This window comes from Amblyomma americanum, chromosome 3, assembly GCF_052857255.1.
Source record: "Amblyomma americanum isolate KBUSLIRL-KWMA chromosome 3, ASM5285725v1, whole genome shotgun sequence".
Lineage (NCBI taxonomy): Eukaryota > Metazoa > Arthropoda > Arachnida > Ixodida > Ixodidae > Amblyomma > Amblyomma americanum.
The window spans coordinates 143,204,340-143,224,918 of NC_135499.1; the positions used below are offsets into that span (position 1 = coordinate 143,204,340).

Here is a 20,579-nt window from a genome sequence, read left to right on the forward strand (position 1 = left end):
TGCTATCCTTTCTTTCCGCTGCCCCAGCTCAGGTGCCGCCGCACGTGATGGCAGATGCCGGGGCTAGCAAAAATCTTCTACCTTCCTTTTATGTTATTTTAAATAAACCACTACTACTACTACAGGTGTACGGCTGGCCCTCCAATTTCCGTAAGGCATATAACCCTTTCCCTAAAGTAAACAACACCAAAAATGGACATCAAATTCCTTCCAACAAAAAAAGAAAAAAAAACATTTTCTCAGAAGGCGCCACAACCCTTGGTCCACAGGTTTGCTTGCCCGCTCGGTCCCGACATTCCCAGGTGAATTAGCAATTGGTTTCGTCGAAGCTCGTCAATCCGGGCGCCGTTCAGCAATTAGAGCTGTCACCGGACTCCGGCGGTGTGCTTCCGCTGTGTGCGACTGCCCGCTCGGTCCCGACTTCCCCAGAGGGATTAGCGTTCTCGATTAGTATAAGCGGCTTAAATTCCACGCCGATACCCGTTCGTTGGGGTTCTTGAATCTGGCCGCGGCTTTCCACCCCTAATCCCATTGCTCCCCTCCTTGACAAGACTACTATTTTTCAAGATTTTCCCTCGAGATGTTCGTCGCAAGGTCGCGTCGCGTCCGGTGTCTGCCAAGACGGGGGAGCTTCCAGCGTGAAACAGCTCGGAATGCGAGGATTAAGCGCGCGGCCGTCGCTGTCAGGTGTGCTTGACCCTAACACGTGCGCTTCTTTTCAGCGCGTTCCACCGCCGCCCGTCCCCGAGGTGAGGGGGTGTTCGAAGGGAGGCCGCAGCGGTGAGACGCCGAGACCGGGCGACCGGTCCTAATGACCCCGCGGATCATCGATCCCTTACAGGAGTCATGAGGGGAATCCCAAACGCCCGCATTCACGGCACCCGGCCGGTCACAGAGGGCGGTTGGATATCTGGTACCTCCATCGTGCCCGGAGCGTCCTGAAGCAGCGGCCGTCAACATAAATGCACCAGCGCTCAATTATAGCCGTTATCGGATTCAGTAGCGAACAAATTTCGAAGCACAAAAAAAAATTAACTCTAGCTGTATCAGCATTTGCTTAATACGCAATAGCTGGCTGTAGTCGGACACAACTCAAGAACGAAGCGTCTTTTCCCCATCAGAGGACCCCCTTCCAGACAATGGCGTCGGCCGATTCTTATGGACCTGTTGGCCTGACCAAAGCGCGCGTCGCCGCCTCTCCAGTCTGGCCGTGTCCTTACAAGGCAGGGAGCGGCGTGACAATGCGGGGAGGGAACTATTCCCTCTTCATCTGCCACTCCCTGCATTGTCACGCTAGCAGGCTCATAAGAATCGGCCGGCGCCATTGGCTGGAAGGGGGTCCTTTGACGGGGAAAAGCCGCTTCGTTCTTGAGTTGTATCCGACATAGTTGGCCGTACATATACCATCGTGGATGTGTCCTTTCCTTGTCTCCTCCGTGTTGCTACTGCGTTGTATCCTAAGTAAACCATTCAGCAAATTGGTCACGCTGCGTCGAAAAGTTTGCTTTTCCTTTGTCGCTTAAGTTGGCGTGTTCATACTGCACAGTATGTGAGCGGCCGTGATTAATGGATTCCGTATTTAACACGCTTACCGCAAGCGCACTTTCTCGGCAGTCAAGACGTCACACATGCCTAAACGACCAGAGTTGCAAAGCTACGGGCGTCCGCTAGCTTCCTTCATTCCTCTGACGTCACTCAACGCGGTTTCGCTGCGATGAGTTTCTGCTGGAGAGAGCACAGTACGAGCCTTCCCCCAGAGACAGCGTGGTCTCCTGGGTCCCCACTCGACAGCGCCCCATCAGCGTCACGGCAGCACCGCGGGAGCCTGCGTCGAGCCAGCTTCCAGGAGGCGGCTGCGACAGCGCTAAGCTAATTAGCGCGCCTCCGTCGTCGGCACCGCCTGCTCGGCGCCGTCCATGACTGCCCGAGTGCGCGCGTAACACCATTCCTTCCTACAAAGGATGTGCACACCATCTCTCTCGCGCGCGTGCGGCTAATACGGTTAAGGTTTATGCCACCACTGAGGGATCCTCACAAACCGCACTCGAGCACGCAGTGGCGCCGGAGACCGCTGTCGTGAGTTTTTTTCCAGCGTCGTCCGAAGCTTGAAGTTCTTCCGAGAAAACTTTGGTGCCGCAGTTGTATGAAGGACGCTTTGCGCAGTAGGGTTCGCGCTCCTTTGTCAGCTTGGCTTGAGAATGTCGTCGTCTCTGAACTGTGACCAGATGAAAGGCGTGCAAGAAAGTGGATGCGGCTCACTGTCATTAACATCACACGGCCATCGTGAGCGCACATAGCATCCTACGAGATGGACGATTCGCTGCGCCACCCGTTTGAAAGGTGGTGGTTATGCAAAAGTAAGCGCACACGATTTTCAGAGAGCGTCATGGTGTGAGGCTAATGTATCTACCGGCTGGTAAGCTCGGCTGTTGCATCGTTAAACGTGGCTACAGCTCTGAGAGGCCGATCTTGTCTGCTGCCCTGGAAAAGGAAAAAAAAAAAAGAAGGAACCAGCAACTCTGCCCGCTTTTAAAGCTGCGAGACTCTCCTTTAATTCCAGACGCGAATAAAGCAGTTACACCGGGCTACGTTCATCGTGGAACAGGGCATCTTGTGAAAGCAGAACAAACAAAAAGAAACAGCAGTTGCGCCTATTTATTCCCGCAGCAACTCTGCGGCGTCGCATGACACGCCTTCGCACTTCACTCTGCTTCTTTTTCCGCATTTCACTGAACTCGTCGCCGTGCTCCCTAAACACAGAGCGCGACCGCCCTCGACACGACAGCGGACTGCTTGCCATGTGCGCGACGGTGAGACGCGGAAAGGAGAAAAAAAAAGAAAAACTGGAAAAAGATAGACAGAAGAAAAAGCGGTGTTAGGCAGGCAAGCAAGGGAGCGAGGAAGGAAGGAAAGAAGGCGGTGCAGTGAATGGCGGTGGCGCGGCCGACGCGTCGCTCATTTATTTATATTTAGGGCCGCGCCCGAAACCGCGACCGTAATTTGCGGGGCGGGATAGACGCGCGCACCGCTCGGGCTCATCAGCTGCCGCCACGCGCCGCCCCGGTCAAGTCGGCGGCTCATCTGCGCGGGCGCACGCGCGCGTCGGAGGCTCGTCGCCGCCGCTGACGTTGCGCCGCACACGCGTATAATTGCGTGCACAGCAGAACTAGGCGCACTCGCTCAAGCGTACATAAGTTTCGTACGAACCGCCGCAGAGTTCACGGGGACGCGTTCACAGCGACGCGTATACTACCGTTCTCTGCCGTTTCTTCGACTTCCATTTCTGGCCGAGTACGGCGATAAAGCGAAAGAGTGTTTACAGACCGCTGCAGCAGAAAATGAAACAAGAAAAAATAAAGAAGGAAAAAAGTGAAGATATACACACGCTAAGCTCTGGGTGAAATTTCTGCAGAAATCCATTCACATCGACCGCCCCAAAAAGCCACCGAATTCCTATCGAGGATGTCTTCTTCTTCGTCATCTAGTTCTTCATCTCCTTCCGTTTCTTCTTCTTCCAATCTCACCTGGATAGCATGCATAACCTATATACACCTTCCAGCAAAGCCAGATGTGCAGCGTAAGCCCATGTACTTCGCATATACGTGTGATATACAGCGTAGGCTTTTAACAACAAGGGTGGTAGGTGAGCTCTGCGGTGTGGCCGTTTTGCTACACTGCTGTGTGGATTTCGTAATCCACGCGCATTTCCTTACAATTTTATTTCTTCTACCGCGGCCGGATCCCGCGAGCGCTTGCTCACCACGTTTTGATTTTTTTTTTTCAGAGCGTTTAGCTTTCAGCCTCTCTAGCACATGGATACGCTTGCTCAGGGATGCCAAAGTGTCGTAACTGACAACACCGTCCATAGATTATTTGCAGCTGTGGCAGAGAAACGGCAGCATTAGAGCGCTTATAACCTGTGTAAGTGACACCGAAACACAGCTCGATCATGTCCCGAACATTATTATTATTTTTCCTGTATCAAGAAATTACTACGGCAGCTTGAGCATGGAATGAAAAGTGTTCCACTCCAAAAGTTCGTCCCAGCTGCGTTGTATGCTACTGGTTAATCTAGCGTCGGGAGTTTCTTGCCAAAAACATCCGGACAGTACTGCACCGAACTAGCGATGTGAAAGTGAGGACGCCAGCTCCCGTTAGGAAAAAAAAAAAAAAACTTGCGGAACAAGTCAGCGAGAAAAAAAAGCAGGAGAAGTGACGGGTGGGAAATGGGGAAGGATGCGGCGATGCCTCATCTTTTGAGCCCACGTTGGGAACGCTTCGGGGGAGGCGGCGCGCTGAGAACGGCGGGCCGAGGGCGCATGCGCGTGCAACCGGTCCATAAATAAGAGAGGACACACCACCGTCCGCGAGCCCTGCGCGCCGCACCTGAGAGTGGCCCGGCGCTGGGGATCGCGGGAAGGTAGATGGAGGTTTACGGGACGACGGGACGGTTCCCCATGCGCACAGCGTCACGCAAGGCACGCGTGAAGGCTGTAATTGGTTTCATGCATTTGCGTCTTTTGGAAGCCCAGGAGGAGAGGGGAGGTGAAATAACGAAAAAAAAGCGCAGAATGGTCAATCGCACCCAGCCTTAATAGAAAAGGCAGAAGTCGCAGTTTCAATAAAAGGTATAGCCTCCTTTTTTTATCTTGTATTCGTTCTCACGATAGACGAGCGATTTTGACCCACCGCTTGCATGAAATCGGTGGACATCGTTTAGTGCATACGATGTTGCCTGTGAGCCCAGTACTTTGTCTCTCGGGCTGAATACTTACAATTAGGGATCGGTGTTCTCGGTTTATACCGAAAACAAAAGAGAAATTAATTTTTTTGAAACTCCTTTTTCACAGATAAATGTCAGTATTCTTCAGTATGCCGTAACCTGCTGGCTATTGAGTACGAGTTACAATCCAAGTCAGGAACGCGGTGCGACAACGCGTGGTCGTTGGATTAAGTAGCGCAATTTTGCGTTTTCAAGCCCTGTTCTGTTACTATAGACAAAACGGTGGGTGCAGATTGAGAGGTTCCATTATAAGCCGTCGGGCTTCGTCTACCAGCGTAGCTCCTTCCCTTCGCCGACTATCATCACTTTTTGATTAAGGAATTTTCCGACAGCGCATGCAAGGACACTGACAACTCTTACAACGGTAACAAGCTAATGCGAACTCGTAACCGTGCACAGGCGTCGCGAAAAAAATGTGTTCTGGGTTCAGCGATAGTTCAGCGGCACTTCTATTCCTGCCGTCATCATGCTGACTACGGGATCGGATGCCCTCTTCATGACTCCTGGATTTTGACCATGGTCACTATCTCTTGCATGCTTTCCAGTCCGAAACTGTTTTACAGCTGTTAGGCGCCCGCCCCTGGCTTTCTCGTCGGCGTCGGCGTAAGCGGTGGGTGCGTTAATGTCACGGTCACGTGACATTCATGTCACGCGACACCTGACCTTAGTGTCACTGTCAACCTGGCTCGCATAAGCCTACGGGCGACTCTGTTTGGAACAGCCACCTGCCAGTGCAGGGGTGCATCACGTGACCACTACACCAGTGCGCCAGCAAAATGTCCCGAAAACTAAACGCCTAAACAGCTATCGCTGAACATCGCGTTACACAGTTGTGACCATCCTGTGAGTGTTTTATAAAGCGTTTGCTGCTTTCACAAGTTCGTTGTGTGACTAAAGGAGAGAGAGTAGTGCGTCCCAAGCAACAAATACTCTTGCATTCATCCAACAACGCAATTTGTGGCCCTGCTTCAAGTCTTGTATGCTGCGGAAAGTGATCGCTCTAGTGTGAGTATTTAAGTTGCTACACGAAGCACGCACGACGTACGCACGGGCGGCGACAAGAAAAGCGTTGCAGTAGGACTTGCTGTGACCCGCCGCGGTGGCTCAGTGGTTAGGGCGCTCGACTACTGATCCGGAGTTCCCGGGTTCGAACCCGACCGCGGCGGCTGCGTTTTTATGGAGGCAAAACGCTATGGCGCCCGTGTGCTGTGCGATGTCAGTGCACGTTAAAGATCCCCAGGTGGGCGAAATTATTCCGGAGCCCTCCACTACGGCACCTCTCTCTTACTTTCTTCTTTCACTCCCTCCTTTATCCCTTCCCTTACGGCGCGGTTCAGGTGTCCAACAATATATGAGACAGATACTGCGCCATTTCCTTTCCCCAAAAAACCAATTATTATTATTATTATTATTATTATTATTATTATTATTATTATTATTATTATTATTATTATTATTATTATTATTATAGGACTTGCTGTAGGACTAGTTGGTTCATGCTGTAAATTTGAACGGCGAAAAATTGCGGCGCACTCCGGAATGAACTCAAAAGGTAGTGCGCGCTCTTTCTATCCACCCCGTACTTCCTGTGCTCGTGTCCTTAATAATAATAATAATAATTGGTTTTGGGGGAAAGGAAATGGCGCAGTATCTCTCATATATCGTTGGACACCTGAACCGCGCCGTAAGGGAAGGGATAAAGGAGGGAGTGAAAGAAGGAAGGAAGAGAGAGGTGCCGTAGTGGAGGGCTCCGGAATAATTTCGACCACCCGGGGATCTTTAACGTGCGCTGACATCGCACAGGACACGGGCGCCTTAGCGTTTTTTCCTCCATAAAAACGTAGCCGCCGCGGTCGGGTTCGAACCCGGGAACTCCGGATCAGTAGTCGAATCGTGCCCTTTGCGCCGTTCAAATTTATGACAAGAAAAGGCTCGTGTTAAACCTTGAAGCGTTGCCGCTTTAACAAGACAACGACGTGTAACACGTACAATGCGAGTCGCACTGCTGCTGAAAATCCTCGCAGTAGAAATCTTCATTTATACTTCAGCGCTAGCCATGCAAATCTAAGACTTAGACAACATTCGTCGAAGGAGGTGACGTTTACAAAAAAATACAAGTAAGGCATAAGGGTTAGTATTTCTTTTTATTTTTATTTCTACCATAAGCCTGTGGCGGCTTAGAGTTCAAAATCACACCCTGTAGTTGAAGGGTGCATATTTGTATTCCTCTTTGTCTCATGGGGAACCTGCGCTGCCAAGGTGGCACTGCAATTGTACCATTCGGTGACTCAAAACTGCTTTTGTCAGCAGCTTGGGCCGCTGCAAACGCGAGAACACATTCTGCGCGATTAGATACCCGCGTTTGGCTGACAGCATTCATTGTCTAGCTTCTCTCGGCGTAGCCCAGATAGCTGACGCACGGCGCGTGCGCCTTCGACAGAGCGCGGAGGCTCACGCCAATAAGCGCCTTAAGGTGGCGTGGAAAAGTACTAAGAGTACTACCCAAAACTGCTTGCTCTTCTCGCTAGGCAGTGTGTTATGGCGCTGCAATCGGCACCGCAAACTTCAGCGCAAGTTTCCCCATATGCCACGTTCAGCTCCACTGACCGCGGGGAAGCCCGTTATCCCGTAGCGGCCGCGATGCGCGCACAGATGCTGAGCCGCGATAGCATTGGGAGGTGCGCAATCCTTGTTACCTCTGCGCGTCGGTGCGTGCAGGTAAGCGCGGCCGCGCCCACTACGCCGCGCATTGCACTCTTCCCAGAACGACTCGGGCGGTGGCAGATCGTATGCGCAGGCGCGTTCGGGCGTAACGTCGTACACGTCCAGTTTTTAACAAGCTCATCTTGCGCCGTCGTTATCTCGGAGGCCAGCTGTCGCCGTCACTGGCGTTGCGCGCCCGCACAGACGCGTCGATCTCGACGACAGCAGGGAGCATGAAAACAAGAGCGGTTTCACACGCTGGCAGTCTGGCACCATCGTATACTTTCGGTGTTTACGACAGACTTTGTAGCCTCACTTGCTGAGAAGAGAGAAATGGTTTTACGTGCAACAAACGTAGTACTGTCATGCAGCGCTGCTGGCAGACCTCAGGATGAGCGTGTTTGTCGAGTGTCCATACCCTAGACAACGCAGTTGTCGGCAGTACGCAATTATGCACCACAGGATAAGAGGTAACAGAGTACTGCCGTCCCTAATATATGGTAACTGGTGATCTGGCGGCCACCCGGGCAAAGGTCAACGTCTGTGTCACGGACGTTACCGCTGGCGGTCTTAAGCCTCGCAGAAGCGTTGTCTATCGCGAGTTGAAAGCGCAAATTTTTTTACCACTTTACAAGGAAAAAGCCAAAGAGCGACATGTAGAAACGCGGCAGCACATCCGGTATACTTCAATATTTCATTCGCGCATGTATAGTGGACCTCCTTCGGAGGTCGCCTTCCAACGGTACGTTGACCAAGTTGAAGGCACGGGAAAATCTTGACTTCCCGTAGCTGGCAGGGCGTACATGCAGGGTGAAGCACACGCGCACTGGTTGACCCGTATACCTAGAAGGGAGAGTACCTTTTCGTGCTGCTGCATCTGCTTCATGAGGAGGCTCTTCTTCTTGTCCTTGCAGCGCTTGTTCTGGAACCAGACCCTGATGACGCGCGGCGACAGGCCCGTCATCTCGACCAGCTGCTCCTTCATGAGCGCGTCCGGCCTCGGGTTGGCCGCGTAGCAAGTGCGCAGCGTGTGCAGCTGCTTCTCGTTCAGCACCGTCCGCACCCGAGTCGGCTTGTGCTGCTGAGACGCCTGCTGACCCCCGTCCGAGCCGCCGCCGCCGTGCTGCGCTTGCTGCTGCTGCTGCTTGCCCTGCGGGTGGCCCCGAGGCTGGGCGGGCGGCCCTCCGCCTGCCTGGCCGCCGACACCGGACCGGGGGCCGGCAGCAGGGGCACCGCCGCCCCCGCCCACGGGCACGGGCTCCGCGTTCGCTGCGAGAGAAGACAACACACGGTGGGGCACCCAGGTAGATATACACACGTCCCAGTCGACCGTTTGCAAGTCGTTACTCGCACTGCCTGCGACACCGTTGTGTGCCTACCGGTGATTAAGAACTGAAATTAGGCAGCAGGCCATGGTATCCGGATAAAGTGCTCGTGCCCACCTGGCTTACAGGTGTGCACATACACGTGAGGCTCTACTTCTGGCCTGACATCCTCTCCGCCATGTTCCACATGTGGTGTGTGCGGCGATATCGAACATTATCTTATGTACTGTCCAGTGTACAACGCGGAAAGCCCTGACATCCTCTCCGCTATGTTCCACATGTGGTGTGTACGGTGATATAGAACGTTATCTCATGTGCTGTCCAGTGAGCAACGCGGAAAGATGAGTGTTGTTCGCTTCCCTCAAGAATGCAGAAGCCCCTCAAAGTTCCCCTCAGGACATTTCCTAAACCGCGCGGACAACAGTCATGTAGAATGGAGGCCTCACGCTTTCTTTTAAAGTTCCTCCTGCAGGACTCGGATGTGGACTCCACACGGTGAAGGCAGGAGTTCACTATTGACTAATATGGGTGATTGTGTGCATAGCGATGTAGGTCAGCCAGATCCTCGGTATGTGCCTGACTTGTGAACATAATTTAACATTAAAGTGTCGCTATACGGTGGAGCAATTGCCGGCAGAAACCGCAAGACTAACCCAACCTGCAGCTTGCAACAGCCTAAAACTCAACTCTTTGCGCAAACGTGGGCTCAAGAACCTTCCAGTGGTGGCAAGGCGTTGCTTCCATTGGAGGACAGTGTGCTGTTCTAGTCGAGTGCTGTACTCAAGTGTTAGGCAGACTCTACAGCGTATTGCCTTTTATTAAACGGCACTCACTGGAATCATCCTGTAAGGGGCAACAGATACTTTGAAATTCCCTTGAAGGAGTTTAGCGTTGCAATTTCTTGGTCTGAAAGCAAAAGAAATGAATCCTCTACCAGGTGTGGGGACTGAGCCCCAGTGCCGTCGTGTATCCACCGGCTTCTTCTGAACGAAATGATAGGGAAAATGGGTCATTGACTTAACCTCGCGAACAACCCAAAGATGCTCGTGCAATGACGATATTTCACCAAGCTGCCTGCGAGCCATTACAACGAAAGTATAAAGAAAGCATCATGTCTTCCACACACACATAAAAAGAGAGAGGTAAGCCGGTAACACGGAACATTTATGGCTCGAATCACTGAACTTCTCAGCTCTAGCATATCGACATGTCGGTTTCTTCTCCTTCATTGCTCCAACGCCATGGCGCCGACGGGTTTTGAAGGCTTGGCCATGTCGATGCCATTGGTGGCCCAGTAGACGCTCTCACGAATGGCTTGCGGGTCTCGCGAACAGTAGACACTCACACTAGACTGGCTGATCTCGTTCCTTCGTCGCTGTCGCACGAAACAGCGAAAGAAGCGCGCGCATGCAAAAGCGTATGTAATGCTTCTCACTCCCATTCTCGGCAACCTCAGTCGAAAGTATTGTGAAAATCGGGGCGAAACTGACACCGAAGCGAGCGGTTTCCAAAGCCGAAATTTCCGCCCGGATGGTAGCCTGCAGAGAAGTAACAATCTCTTCTAAAGCTCTGAAGGGGTTTAGAACTACAACACCGGCGTGAAACGAGCATGCAGGTTTGTTTCCGACGCCCCACATCATTCGGCCGCACCGACACGCGCAGTTGGTATTCACTACACGCGGCGCTAACCGTGAACGACTTCGAGCGTGATGTTAGCTGCCGAGCGAGAGCACCGACGCCAAATGGAAGGGCAGGGACGTTTTCCATTGTCGGTTTAACCTTCTGTGCTACAGGAAGCATCTTCTAGACAGGGCACGCTACGGGGTTTGATTCTGGAGCAGGAGAGCTCGAACGCGTCGGCAATGGCTGTCTTACGAAGCCGCACACAAAGGTGAGAAGGCAGCCAAAGCGGAATATGGCTGCGCGCTGCTATGGATGAAGAAAAGCGCCGGGCGGGCAGTGAAGCGCGTAAAGAAGCGAAAGTAGGGAGGACAACCGAGAGTACAGCCCAGCTCAAAAATGGAAAGCTGCTCAAGGCTGCGGCACGTAAATCAGTGATAGCGGCGAGCTAAGTTGCGCATTGCCCGGCTATAACTTTGCAGCAAGTTCGAGTCCCCGACTGCTGCGAGCCAAGCTGCAAGGGATCTGACTGAGGCCAGTTCAGAGTGCGGCCAGAGCCATTTATGACCCCTCTTAAATGTGCTATGTACGCCACTCCTAAAACATTTCGTGACTACACGTACTCGACGATGACGTAATGTGTCTTGTTTGCGGGATAGCTCCCGTCTTTCTTGCTGCCTCGGTTTGGGGCTCTCGTCACTGTCCACAGTGACAACGGTCACTGTGACGCGCTGCTGAAAACAGCAGAGGCAGGTATAACGGTATTAGAGAGCTCGCGATAGTCATGATACTGTTTGCCGTGAAATGCCTGGAGTCAAGTGCCAGCAAACGAAACATAAAGAAGTGATCTTCTTCCTAGCTTGCACTTAACAGTTTCATCAGCGCTTTCCGGCCCAGTGAGAAAACGGTTTCTTTCTGCTGTTTTAACTCTGTAGAAAGGCGACGGGGCATAAGTTGGGTAAAACGCATGAAATACAAATCACCTTGACACAATGCGCAGAATGTTCGGCTGAAAAGGGCGTTTTCTTAGTAAATGCCCACGTCGGCTTCATTGCTTTTAATTATTGTCTTAACTTTATAATTTTTTAAACAAATTCGAGTGAATCTGAAGCACCTTTGAGGAAACGTGCCCAGGCCACTAGGTCCGTTGTTAAGCATTGTGGTTGTGCACTGGTGACGCCATTTAAACTCAAGAAGGTTCGGAGCAATTAAGACGAGAGTTTTCACCCTATACAGAAATTTCGGGCTCTATACAGAGTTGCCTAAGTGTTCCAGTACATGGTGTAATAAAAGATGATGTGACTTTGGGAGCTTTTATCAAGAGTGCGCGCCATAGACTAACTAGTGTACCGTTCTTATGACCTAATATGCACAATGCCTTACTGTAATTCGTACTCGCTGCGAGTGGTAGATGCGACGGCCTTCATGGGCTGCACTAGTCACTATGGCGAATAAAACGCATCAAAGAGAAGGAGCTGGACTATTCTGAGCAAGAGCACATACCCGCATGCAGCACCGAAGCCGCTAAGCATGCGGCTCCTCTTTTATTTTCAGGGTAGGTAACAGTAGGGTCAGGAGACTGGTACACTTCGTAAAGATGTCTATCCACATATAAGCCGAAAGCGCTGTTCCGTCACAAAACGCACACGGCGTCACTTGCTTTCTCGATTGCCTCTGCCCAGGAGAAAACGTAGGGAACGATGCGCAAACAAACCGCACGCGCCTCTCCCGTACGCTCACTCGGCGCGCGCATGCAATCGGTGGGCCGGCTAAGAACCCCAGGACATCCCAGACCAGCACGTGCGACGCGACTGAACGCCGCCGCCCGCGTTCGCATGCGAAAACCAATCGCGTCTTTGCGGGTTCCGCTTCGATCGCTCGCAGCCAGGGAAATTGAAGGAACAGACTGGAAAACAAAGCAAAACAAAAAAAAACCTAATAGAAGCCCACGAAAGAAAGGACAGCAGCAGCGCCACCGGCGGCGGCGCAAAGCCGGGATCGACGCACATAACGCGCCGTGCTCAGCGGGCCATTTCGCAGGCACGTGCCCTGCGGTCGCGCGCCGCTGACCAGCGCGCCGGCGCCAGCGTCGGCCGGGACGAGCGCGCGCTCCCGCTCACGTTCGCCGTACTACAACGTCCAGCTCTGGGACCACGTCCCGACGGCGCTTGGGCGTGACCGAGTCACGCGCCCCGGGGCGAGCTTGCCCGCCGCTGCGCGATTCGCATGCGCTTCGGCGAGCCCTCTCCATTCTGCCTGCGTGCGCGTACGTATCTGTACGCGCGTGTGTACACACACTATACTGGGTGGCGGCGCCGGCCGCTCACGAACGTTGCATGATGCGGCCGCCACGGGCAAGTAAGCACGACGCCGCCGGCGGCGCCGCTGCGTTAGACTTCTCCGCCACGCACTCCTCCGCTGCCTTGCTATAGCGTCCTCCCGTGTGTAGCTGTTGTTCTAGCTCGGCTTTATTTATGGCTTCGTCGCGTGCACGGCCGTACGAATGTGCGTGCGCTATCTGCATGCGTGGAGGCCGAAACTGCGCAAAGGCTCGCCTCGTACAGCATTGTGGTTCAAGCAGCTAACTACGCACCCACGCAAACTCGCCTCTATACTCGCCCTACCTTTCCTTTCGTCATGCAATTAGGAAGGCATGTGAATGGAACTATGCAGTCATACAGTAACCGCGGAGAAGCTTCCCCCCTCCCCTTTTCTCTTCCCGTGCTAAAGCCTCAAAAAAGTATCCACTCTCCCACCAGTTATCGTCCGCGCGTGAAGGAAAAAAAATGGGAGTCTTGTACCATGTGACCCGCCGCGAATGGTTCAGTGATTATGGCGTTCAGCTGTTGAACACGAAGTGAGGATGAGGGATCGAATCCTTGGCCGCGGCGTGCGGCCGCATTTCGCACGGCACAGTTCGGGTGTCCATCCCGACAGAGACAATTATGCGCATTTCGTTTCCTCATAACCAATTAACAGAACATGCATGAGGGGACACTGGAAGGAGAGCAGCTGCTGCAGTCTATTATAGTTCGCTGCACTTGAGCCAGCCGTTGATAGAAGGTAGGTACAGGAACTGCCCACGAAGAACAACATGTCTGGATGGCCAGGCGTGATTTCCCTCGTTTTGAGGGCACTGCCACGTTGGCCCAACATTAATGTGAGTATATACCTTTGCGTATCGCTAAGTAGTTGTATACACAGCAAACTTTGGAAACATACACTAGTTAACTGAGTTTTCGCGTACCAGAGCAACGTTCTTAGATATTAGGGGCACCTTATGGCCCACGGCGTATGAGTAGAGGTTGAACTTGTTCGTTTACACCGAAGAAAAAAAGAACGATAAAAGTACGCCGAATTCAATTCTTGAAATTCTGTGTTAACCAAAAAAAAAAAAAAAGGTCAGTACTGTGGAGAGTCGCAGCAAGCGCGCTATCGAGCAGGAGTTACATTCAGTCAGAGGATAACGACGTGCGGGAGCCAGAGGCCTGGTGAGTTGGTGTACCGCTGAATCGAGTAGCGCAGTTGGGCATTTTGAAGTATCGCCTCGTTACCTTGCACGCTTTTGTAGGCCGGGGGGCTCTACCTCGTCGTCATACGTCGTCAGCTAGCTTAGCGCATTTCCCTGTCACCACCCGCTTAGGGCAGTTACTTGGTTAGCCAGGTGTCTCCACTGCATGCGAGTGCACTCGAAACATGCAAAAGCGTCACGAAAAAGCGTGATGTTCTGGCTACCACTACGGCTAAGCGGCACTTCAGACGGTGTCGTCACTCCCCAGTACGCCGACCATTTGATGCCGCTCCCTGTCATTCGAGCTAGACCAACCACACAGATAACATGGCAACCCATCTTTTATAAATTGTCCATTTGCATTTTAGTGGTTTCATCGTTTGCATTCCGTTGCTGTTTTTTTTTACTGTAGCATTTCCTTCTGCAAACACCGCTATAAGCGCTTTCCTAGTAATTAACAACCATTTGTGAGTTAATTACAGGTAAATCAAATGCTGCTGAGGAACAGCCCAAAATAAACTCGAAGTGAATTTTCACCGCACGTGAACACCTCATTATATCACAAAAAAAGGGGGGGGGGGGGTAATTGATCTGTACGAAATAACGTTCATCAAAAAAAGGCCGAAATCTATGTTCTGAAATAAACACATAAAAAAGTCCGCCGAATTTTTAAAACCAGAAACCCAGCAGTCCAAACCGTACGTACGAGCGCCACATATATAGGGACGTCTCCTAGGGCTTCGGATTAATTTTAAGCCACCTGGGTCATCTTAGCATCCATCTAAAGCTCTGTGCACGGGTTCTATAGAAACGACACCACCGCGGCATGAATGTAAACCAGAAAGTCATGTAAACTAGAAACGTACCGGGTGCCATCTGAGGACTCTTGTGGATATTCAGCAGAGTTGTCATGAATATCAAGACCATAGGGTACATGAGGAAATACGAACAAAAGTATAAGTGTCGTTGATGCCCCATGAAATGCAATAGGCTCGGATATGTTTGACAGCCTCGGACAGTATACTGCTTCAAAGCTTTAGTGCCCAGGAAAAGTGGGGGCATGAACAGGGAAACTCATTTAATCCCTGCCCTGTAAACTGCGCAGGCACATGGAAGACATAGTGCAATGTGCCGAATGTTCGGCCCAATATTGACAAAATGAACGCCTTTCTTTTTATCTGGTCTGCATTTCTTTTGCCTCTATATTTTTAATTTACTTCGCTCCGTCAGTATTACACGCGTACAGGAAACGCTCCCCATCCCCTTTCTGAATGGGACGCAGCAGCTGCAAAACCTAGGAACACATGCTCAGAAGATTATCATCTGTACGGCAGCGCTTGGGTGAATATAGTCCACCTTGGGGATTCCCTTAAACACATATCTTGATCAGTCGTTGATCGATTCCGCTTCGCCCTGTCCTTTGCTAGCCGTTCTGGTTAGCTTAGTTGGTGTATAGAGAACGCCCCGGACTAATGGTGGTCCCGAGTTCTATCTCTGGACCAGGGCGATTTTTTTTTACAACTACGAAGTTTCTGCAAAAGCCAACTTCTCGTCGAACCGCTTTTCCGTTCGTCGCTTCCTGTCGGCAGCGGGGACAGTAAATACGCCTGTGGCAGTGAACCCAGTTAACCTCAGTCATTAGCTAAAAAAAAAATTTGGTTAATACCAAACTTTTTCCCAGGACATTAGTATTGAGCCTAAGCACCGAGTCTGCTGTGTTTGTCAAATCGCTTCAAGAGCTCATGAGCCTGCTGGAGCGGGATATTCTAATTCACTGCACTCTCGCCCCTTCCCAAACGCACTGTTGTGTCCGCTCTCGTAAGTTAGGCAGCGTGAGACAGCGTTGATGCAGCGTCATCTGAGCCTCGTGTCAGTTAAGGGGTGCAAAAACGAGCCATCGACAGCAAAAAAAGTAAGAGCGGGGAGGTAGGGGATGAGCCGCGGCCGGACGGGAGAAAGGTGGAACACAAAGCCGGGAAAAAAAGCCCCGCACTGCCCTAGCGGCGGCTGTTCGCGGGTGCCCCGTAACGCGATCTCCGACCAAACAGCGCCTGTTTATTCACCTGATGACATTCTCACGAGCTCCGCCGAAGCCAGGGCTACGGCGGCGGCTTCTTTGCACGGTGGCAGGCGCGAGCCGTTCTTTCGTAGGATCGTCCCTGCTGTTCCCCAATGGGGAGAGACTCCCGGCCGGTCGGCTGGCCTGGCTTCCCTGGCGCGTCATCCAGAGCAGCCGGTTCTTCAATCTTTTTCTCTCACAGGGTTAGTCGTCCTATTGGGGAGGGATTCAACCATACGGACCAACAGACAGCAGCGTCACGCTCGTCACGTGCGCGTACGCACGCATGGACGGAGGAATTGCGACCGCGCATATATATACAGCAGTGAGCCTCGAAAACGATACCGAAAAGGGAACGCGAGGAGCCGGAGATATCCCTACTGACTCCTCGCTCCCTACGGCGGCGCCATCTTCGGAGCAGAAAAGAAAAGAGGAATTGAGCGGCGAGCGAGTCGCGAGCATAAAAATAAATGCAGAGAATTGGGAAGAGAGGGAGACAGATAAGCGCCACGAGATGTCTGGCAGGAAAGAAAGCACGCCGCGAAGTAATAAAGTAAATTGCGCCGGGCGGTGGCGTGGGCGCCGCCGTGCAGTCGGAGCGGACATCGAAAAACGAAAGATAAAACTGCCAGCGTCGCGCTTCGGGAAAGGTCCCCGCGCGCTCTGCTCGCGAAGAGCTTTTCTGCATGGACAGCGGCTGAATGGGGCGCGCTCGGTTTAAAAAGAGCCGGGGGGGAGCGAACGCCGGCGGCGGCTCCACGGCGCTGTGCAAAGAATGGGAAGAGGGCGCGAGAACTGTAAGCGATCCAGAGCGGCTGCTCTGCTTCTCTCGTCCCTGCAGGCTGTCTGTTCGCACCGCCGCCGCTGCTCCCCAAAAGCTCCTCCTCGGCCTCTGCGCTGCCTCTTTTCCCCAGCAGCTTCCCTCTCCGGCTCAGACCTGAAGCTCGCCGAGCGGCGACGAACCCCGACTGAAGGAGAGTTCCTCCTTTTTCTCTAAACGCCGCATTAGCGAGCTCGACTTTCGGGCGATCACGGCAGCGTGCGCTGTCTGCTATACCTATAGTCCGCTACTGCTCTGGCTTCGCGCAAACTTCGCCTCTGAACGAAAAATAAAAAAAGAAAGAGAGTAGGCAATGGAGTGAAGGGGCATGGAAAAGAATGGCGCCCCGGTGCGGTACCGCGTGTCTTGTGCTCGCCGACACGACGCAGGCACAATGCTGGACTCCGCGGGGGTGCATTGTGCCGCCTTAAGATAGCGTAAAGTGATGAACCCAAACCCCACGCCGCCGTCCTCACGTCAAAGCGGCTTCCGCCACGTCGGGTGACTGCTTGTGTACACATCCATTCGCCGCCGCCCCATTTGGATCCGTGGGTCGGCTGTTTACCTCTGAGTCTTCATTTTTTCTTCCCTTTGCTGCTCGCCCTCTTCTCTTCTTCTCGACTATGTAACTCAATCCCCCTTCGACAGCCCAGGGCGGCTGTGGCGCTCGCTGCTGTCACAGCTTTCTGATCACGTGCCTTCCCGAGCAAGAAAAAGAAGAAACGTTTTCCTTATTTCGAAGACCAATGCGTAGGCATTAACGCCACGTTAGTCGCGGTGAATACGTGGGCGTAGGCGGTCGGCGAGAGTGCTGACGGTGCACCAAGCTCGCAGCGGCAGCGGCGGCAGCCGTGCCAGCTGGCGCTGGGACTAGCCTGGCAGCAGAATAACAAGATTCGTGTTTTTCTTCTTTCCCTCTATCCGCATTTCTCTGTCTGATGTCCATGCCTGCCGTGCGTTCCTCCATATTCCTCGCTCGGTCACATGGCAGCGACCAGAATGACCCTCATATGGGCTCACAAGCGCTGAAGATATGTACGCTAGGAATATCACAATGAGCACGTCAACACCTCTTCCGGCCCAGATGGGGAGGCAGATTTTTGAAATTCCAAATGCGCGATAAGTTGGTATCTTTTGTACCGGGCGTAGAGCATGCAGCATATTAAAGGTGACGGAAGCTTGAGTTACTGGGTATGTTCCAAGCCTTGTTTCACTGTTTAAGCAGCATCAAGGTTTGGAAGTAGCCGACTTCATTGCTACAGTCCATATCTCCTTTTTTTTCAGTATCTGTGCTTGTTGGTGTGTTTGCACTGTGTGTGAGAGCGCCCGGAAGCTGTTTATAATAATTCATCATCATGGAAAGAAAAATGAAAGGCGTAACGTGAAGAGACCGGAAGCGGGCGGAATGGGTCGGAACAAACGCGTGTCAATGACATTCTAGTCGAAGCTGGCAAAAGACAGGGTTAATTGGAGAGCCATGGGAGAGACCTTTGCCCTGCTGTGAGTGCAGTGAGGCTGGTGATGATGATGATGATGATATTTGAGCTTGCGCATTGAGATGACATGAATTGTTTCTTCCATTCCCTGCTTTTCTTGCCTCCAAATATGGCGCCGAGCATGTGTTCATTGTTAAAGAAATATTATACCACGAAAAAAAAAAGCGCTAAAAGAAAATCGCCCATGGACTTTCATGAAAGACTGAGTCCACGCAGTAAATAAAGAAATAAGATCGGTGAACCTGCCCCAGATGAAAACCCATCTCCGCTTCCAAGGCTTTTGAAACTGCCCCAGTCTCGCAAGCACTAAAGAGATCCATACGAACACGCCGTACTTTATGGCCATCTATCATTTGACAACGTTCATCATGGGCGGCCGACACTGAGTGTCAGCCCTGAACAAACGAAGCTTCGTCAAACAACCGGCCTCATAAGCATTGACCGTTCCCATCCATTTATTCAACTCTTCGGCACACGCCGGGCTCCAAAGCGAGCTCTTCGCTTAATTTATTCACCATTCGCGTACAGCGCCGGTGCTTCTTAATTCCCAACGTTTGTCACAGAGTTATTCGCGTTCCGCGTCACTTAGCTGCACCCACCGTTCGTTCGAAGGCAGTTGTTTCTATCCACCGCCTACTGAAGATAATTGCTACGATTGCGACCGCGTTCGATAATTAGGCGGTGCCTCACCCGCGTATAGTAACCTCGGACTCCCTCTGTGTGCACAGCTTGTTTTGAAGGGCCCTTCGCTCCTGGTTTTTACCCCGGTTTATCGGCCTTTTCATCCGCCGTTTATTTTGCCTTTTCAGTTCTTTCTTGCGAGTCGCCCATGCTACAGCGGACCAAGTGTGGGTGGGTGGGTCACGGTGACGTCAGACCGTGCGAAAGCCAATATTTACCAAGCGCCAAACACGTGCGCGTCCTCGCCCTCTCGCTTCCGTTCTCCATCGAGCGGGCCGTTTGTTCTCCTATTTAAGAGTTATCGGGCCGCCTGTTTGTTTTACTGCGGAAGCCGGGGAGACTCAAACACACACGCACACACTCCCGCGTTTGCATGCGCGCACGTCTCCGAAACACGCGCCCAGCGGACAGACTGCGCTACCGCTCCCGAGAAGCATCGCAGGGCGCGCTCGTCTCCAGGTTGGACAATCCTGGTCTCCCATGGAGAAGGAGCCTCGCGAAAGTACACAACACGTTGGAGCTGCGTGTTGGACGGATTTGCTTGGTGCAGTGTGGGAACTGTTTCTATCAGGTTGTCTTTTGTTTGAAAACGTACTTTAAATGGGTATTGTACCGAAGGACTCTGTACCTGAACATTCAAACCCTGAGAAAAAGGCTAAACTATAAGGCATAAAAGTCTCACTGGTGTTGGGTTAGTTTCATGTGCGATGCCCGGGCTCTCTTTCTGCGTATTATTTATTCCTCAACGCACGCTGTTATTTCAAGCACAGTCAGCTTAACTAGTATCGAATCAACCGGGGAGCGTCGACCACTTAGAGTTAAGCTTTCGAAAACACTTTCTGCTCAGTGGCTTTGACATTTGGCTGCTGGTCCCGAGTTCGCGGATTCGTTCCCGGCCGCGGCGGCCGCATTTCTACGGAGCCGAAATACACAAACGCCCGTGCGCTATGCCATGTCAGCGCAAGTTTAGCAACCACATTTGGTCTAAATTAATCAGGACTTCTCCCCTGCGGTGTCCTTCATAGCACATGTGTCGCTTCGGGGCGTTAAATCCCACAACGTACGATTTTCTTCGAACGGTTAACTTTCTTCACGAATGACTATAGAGCAATGCGAAAGGATTGCGGAAGGTACGCGTTTATCAAGCTTTGTTCCATTACCGAGGTCGTCCATCATATATCCAAACGGCATTTCATTTACCCTCGGGACGAAGAAGAGCGAGCGGTAGCTGCTCCACACCTTCCCGCCATGCTCATATTACTCATAGATGCCCCATTCCTGAGCAAACGAAAGTCACGTGACTTCATTAGGTACATTCTCGAGTTCATGCACTCCTTGATCCACGTGTCTTTTAATGCCACCCTAGACTCAATTCCACCAAGAGGTGCGAACGTGTCGCTGTCAGAGCCGTCAGCTTGACTTCGCGCTCAGTCGCTGCGTTCCCCAAAGACTGCTTCGCGATGCACCGCGTGTCAACGTGCGTACGGCCGCTCCATGAGACCGCAGCGAACCCGAGTGCCCGTTGGTGCACACCGGTGCTCGCCCACGGAGCCGCCAGTGGCGCCGCCCGGTCGTTCGGCT

General features: G+C 52.3%; 1 protein-coding gene across 1 annotated transcript in view; it reads right to left on the reverse strand.

Annotated features, from left to right (window-relative positions):
• tup (LIM1_Isl and LIM2_Isl domain-containing protein tup) overlaps positions 1-20,579 on the reverse strand; it is a 150,412-nt gene that overhangs the window by 48,988 nt on the left and 80,845 nt on the right. Inside the window, exon 4 of the mRNA XM_077658110.1 lies at positions 8,346-8,755. Within this exon, the coding sequence (XP_077514236.1) occupies positions 8,346-8,755 (410 nt within the window). The remainder of the gene's footprint in view (positions 1-8,345; positions 8,756-20,579) is intronic.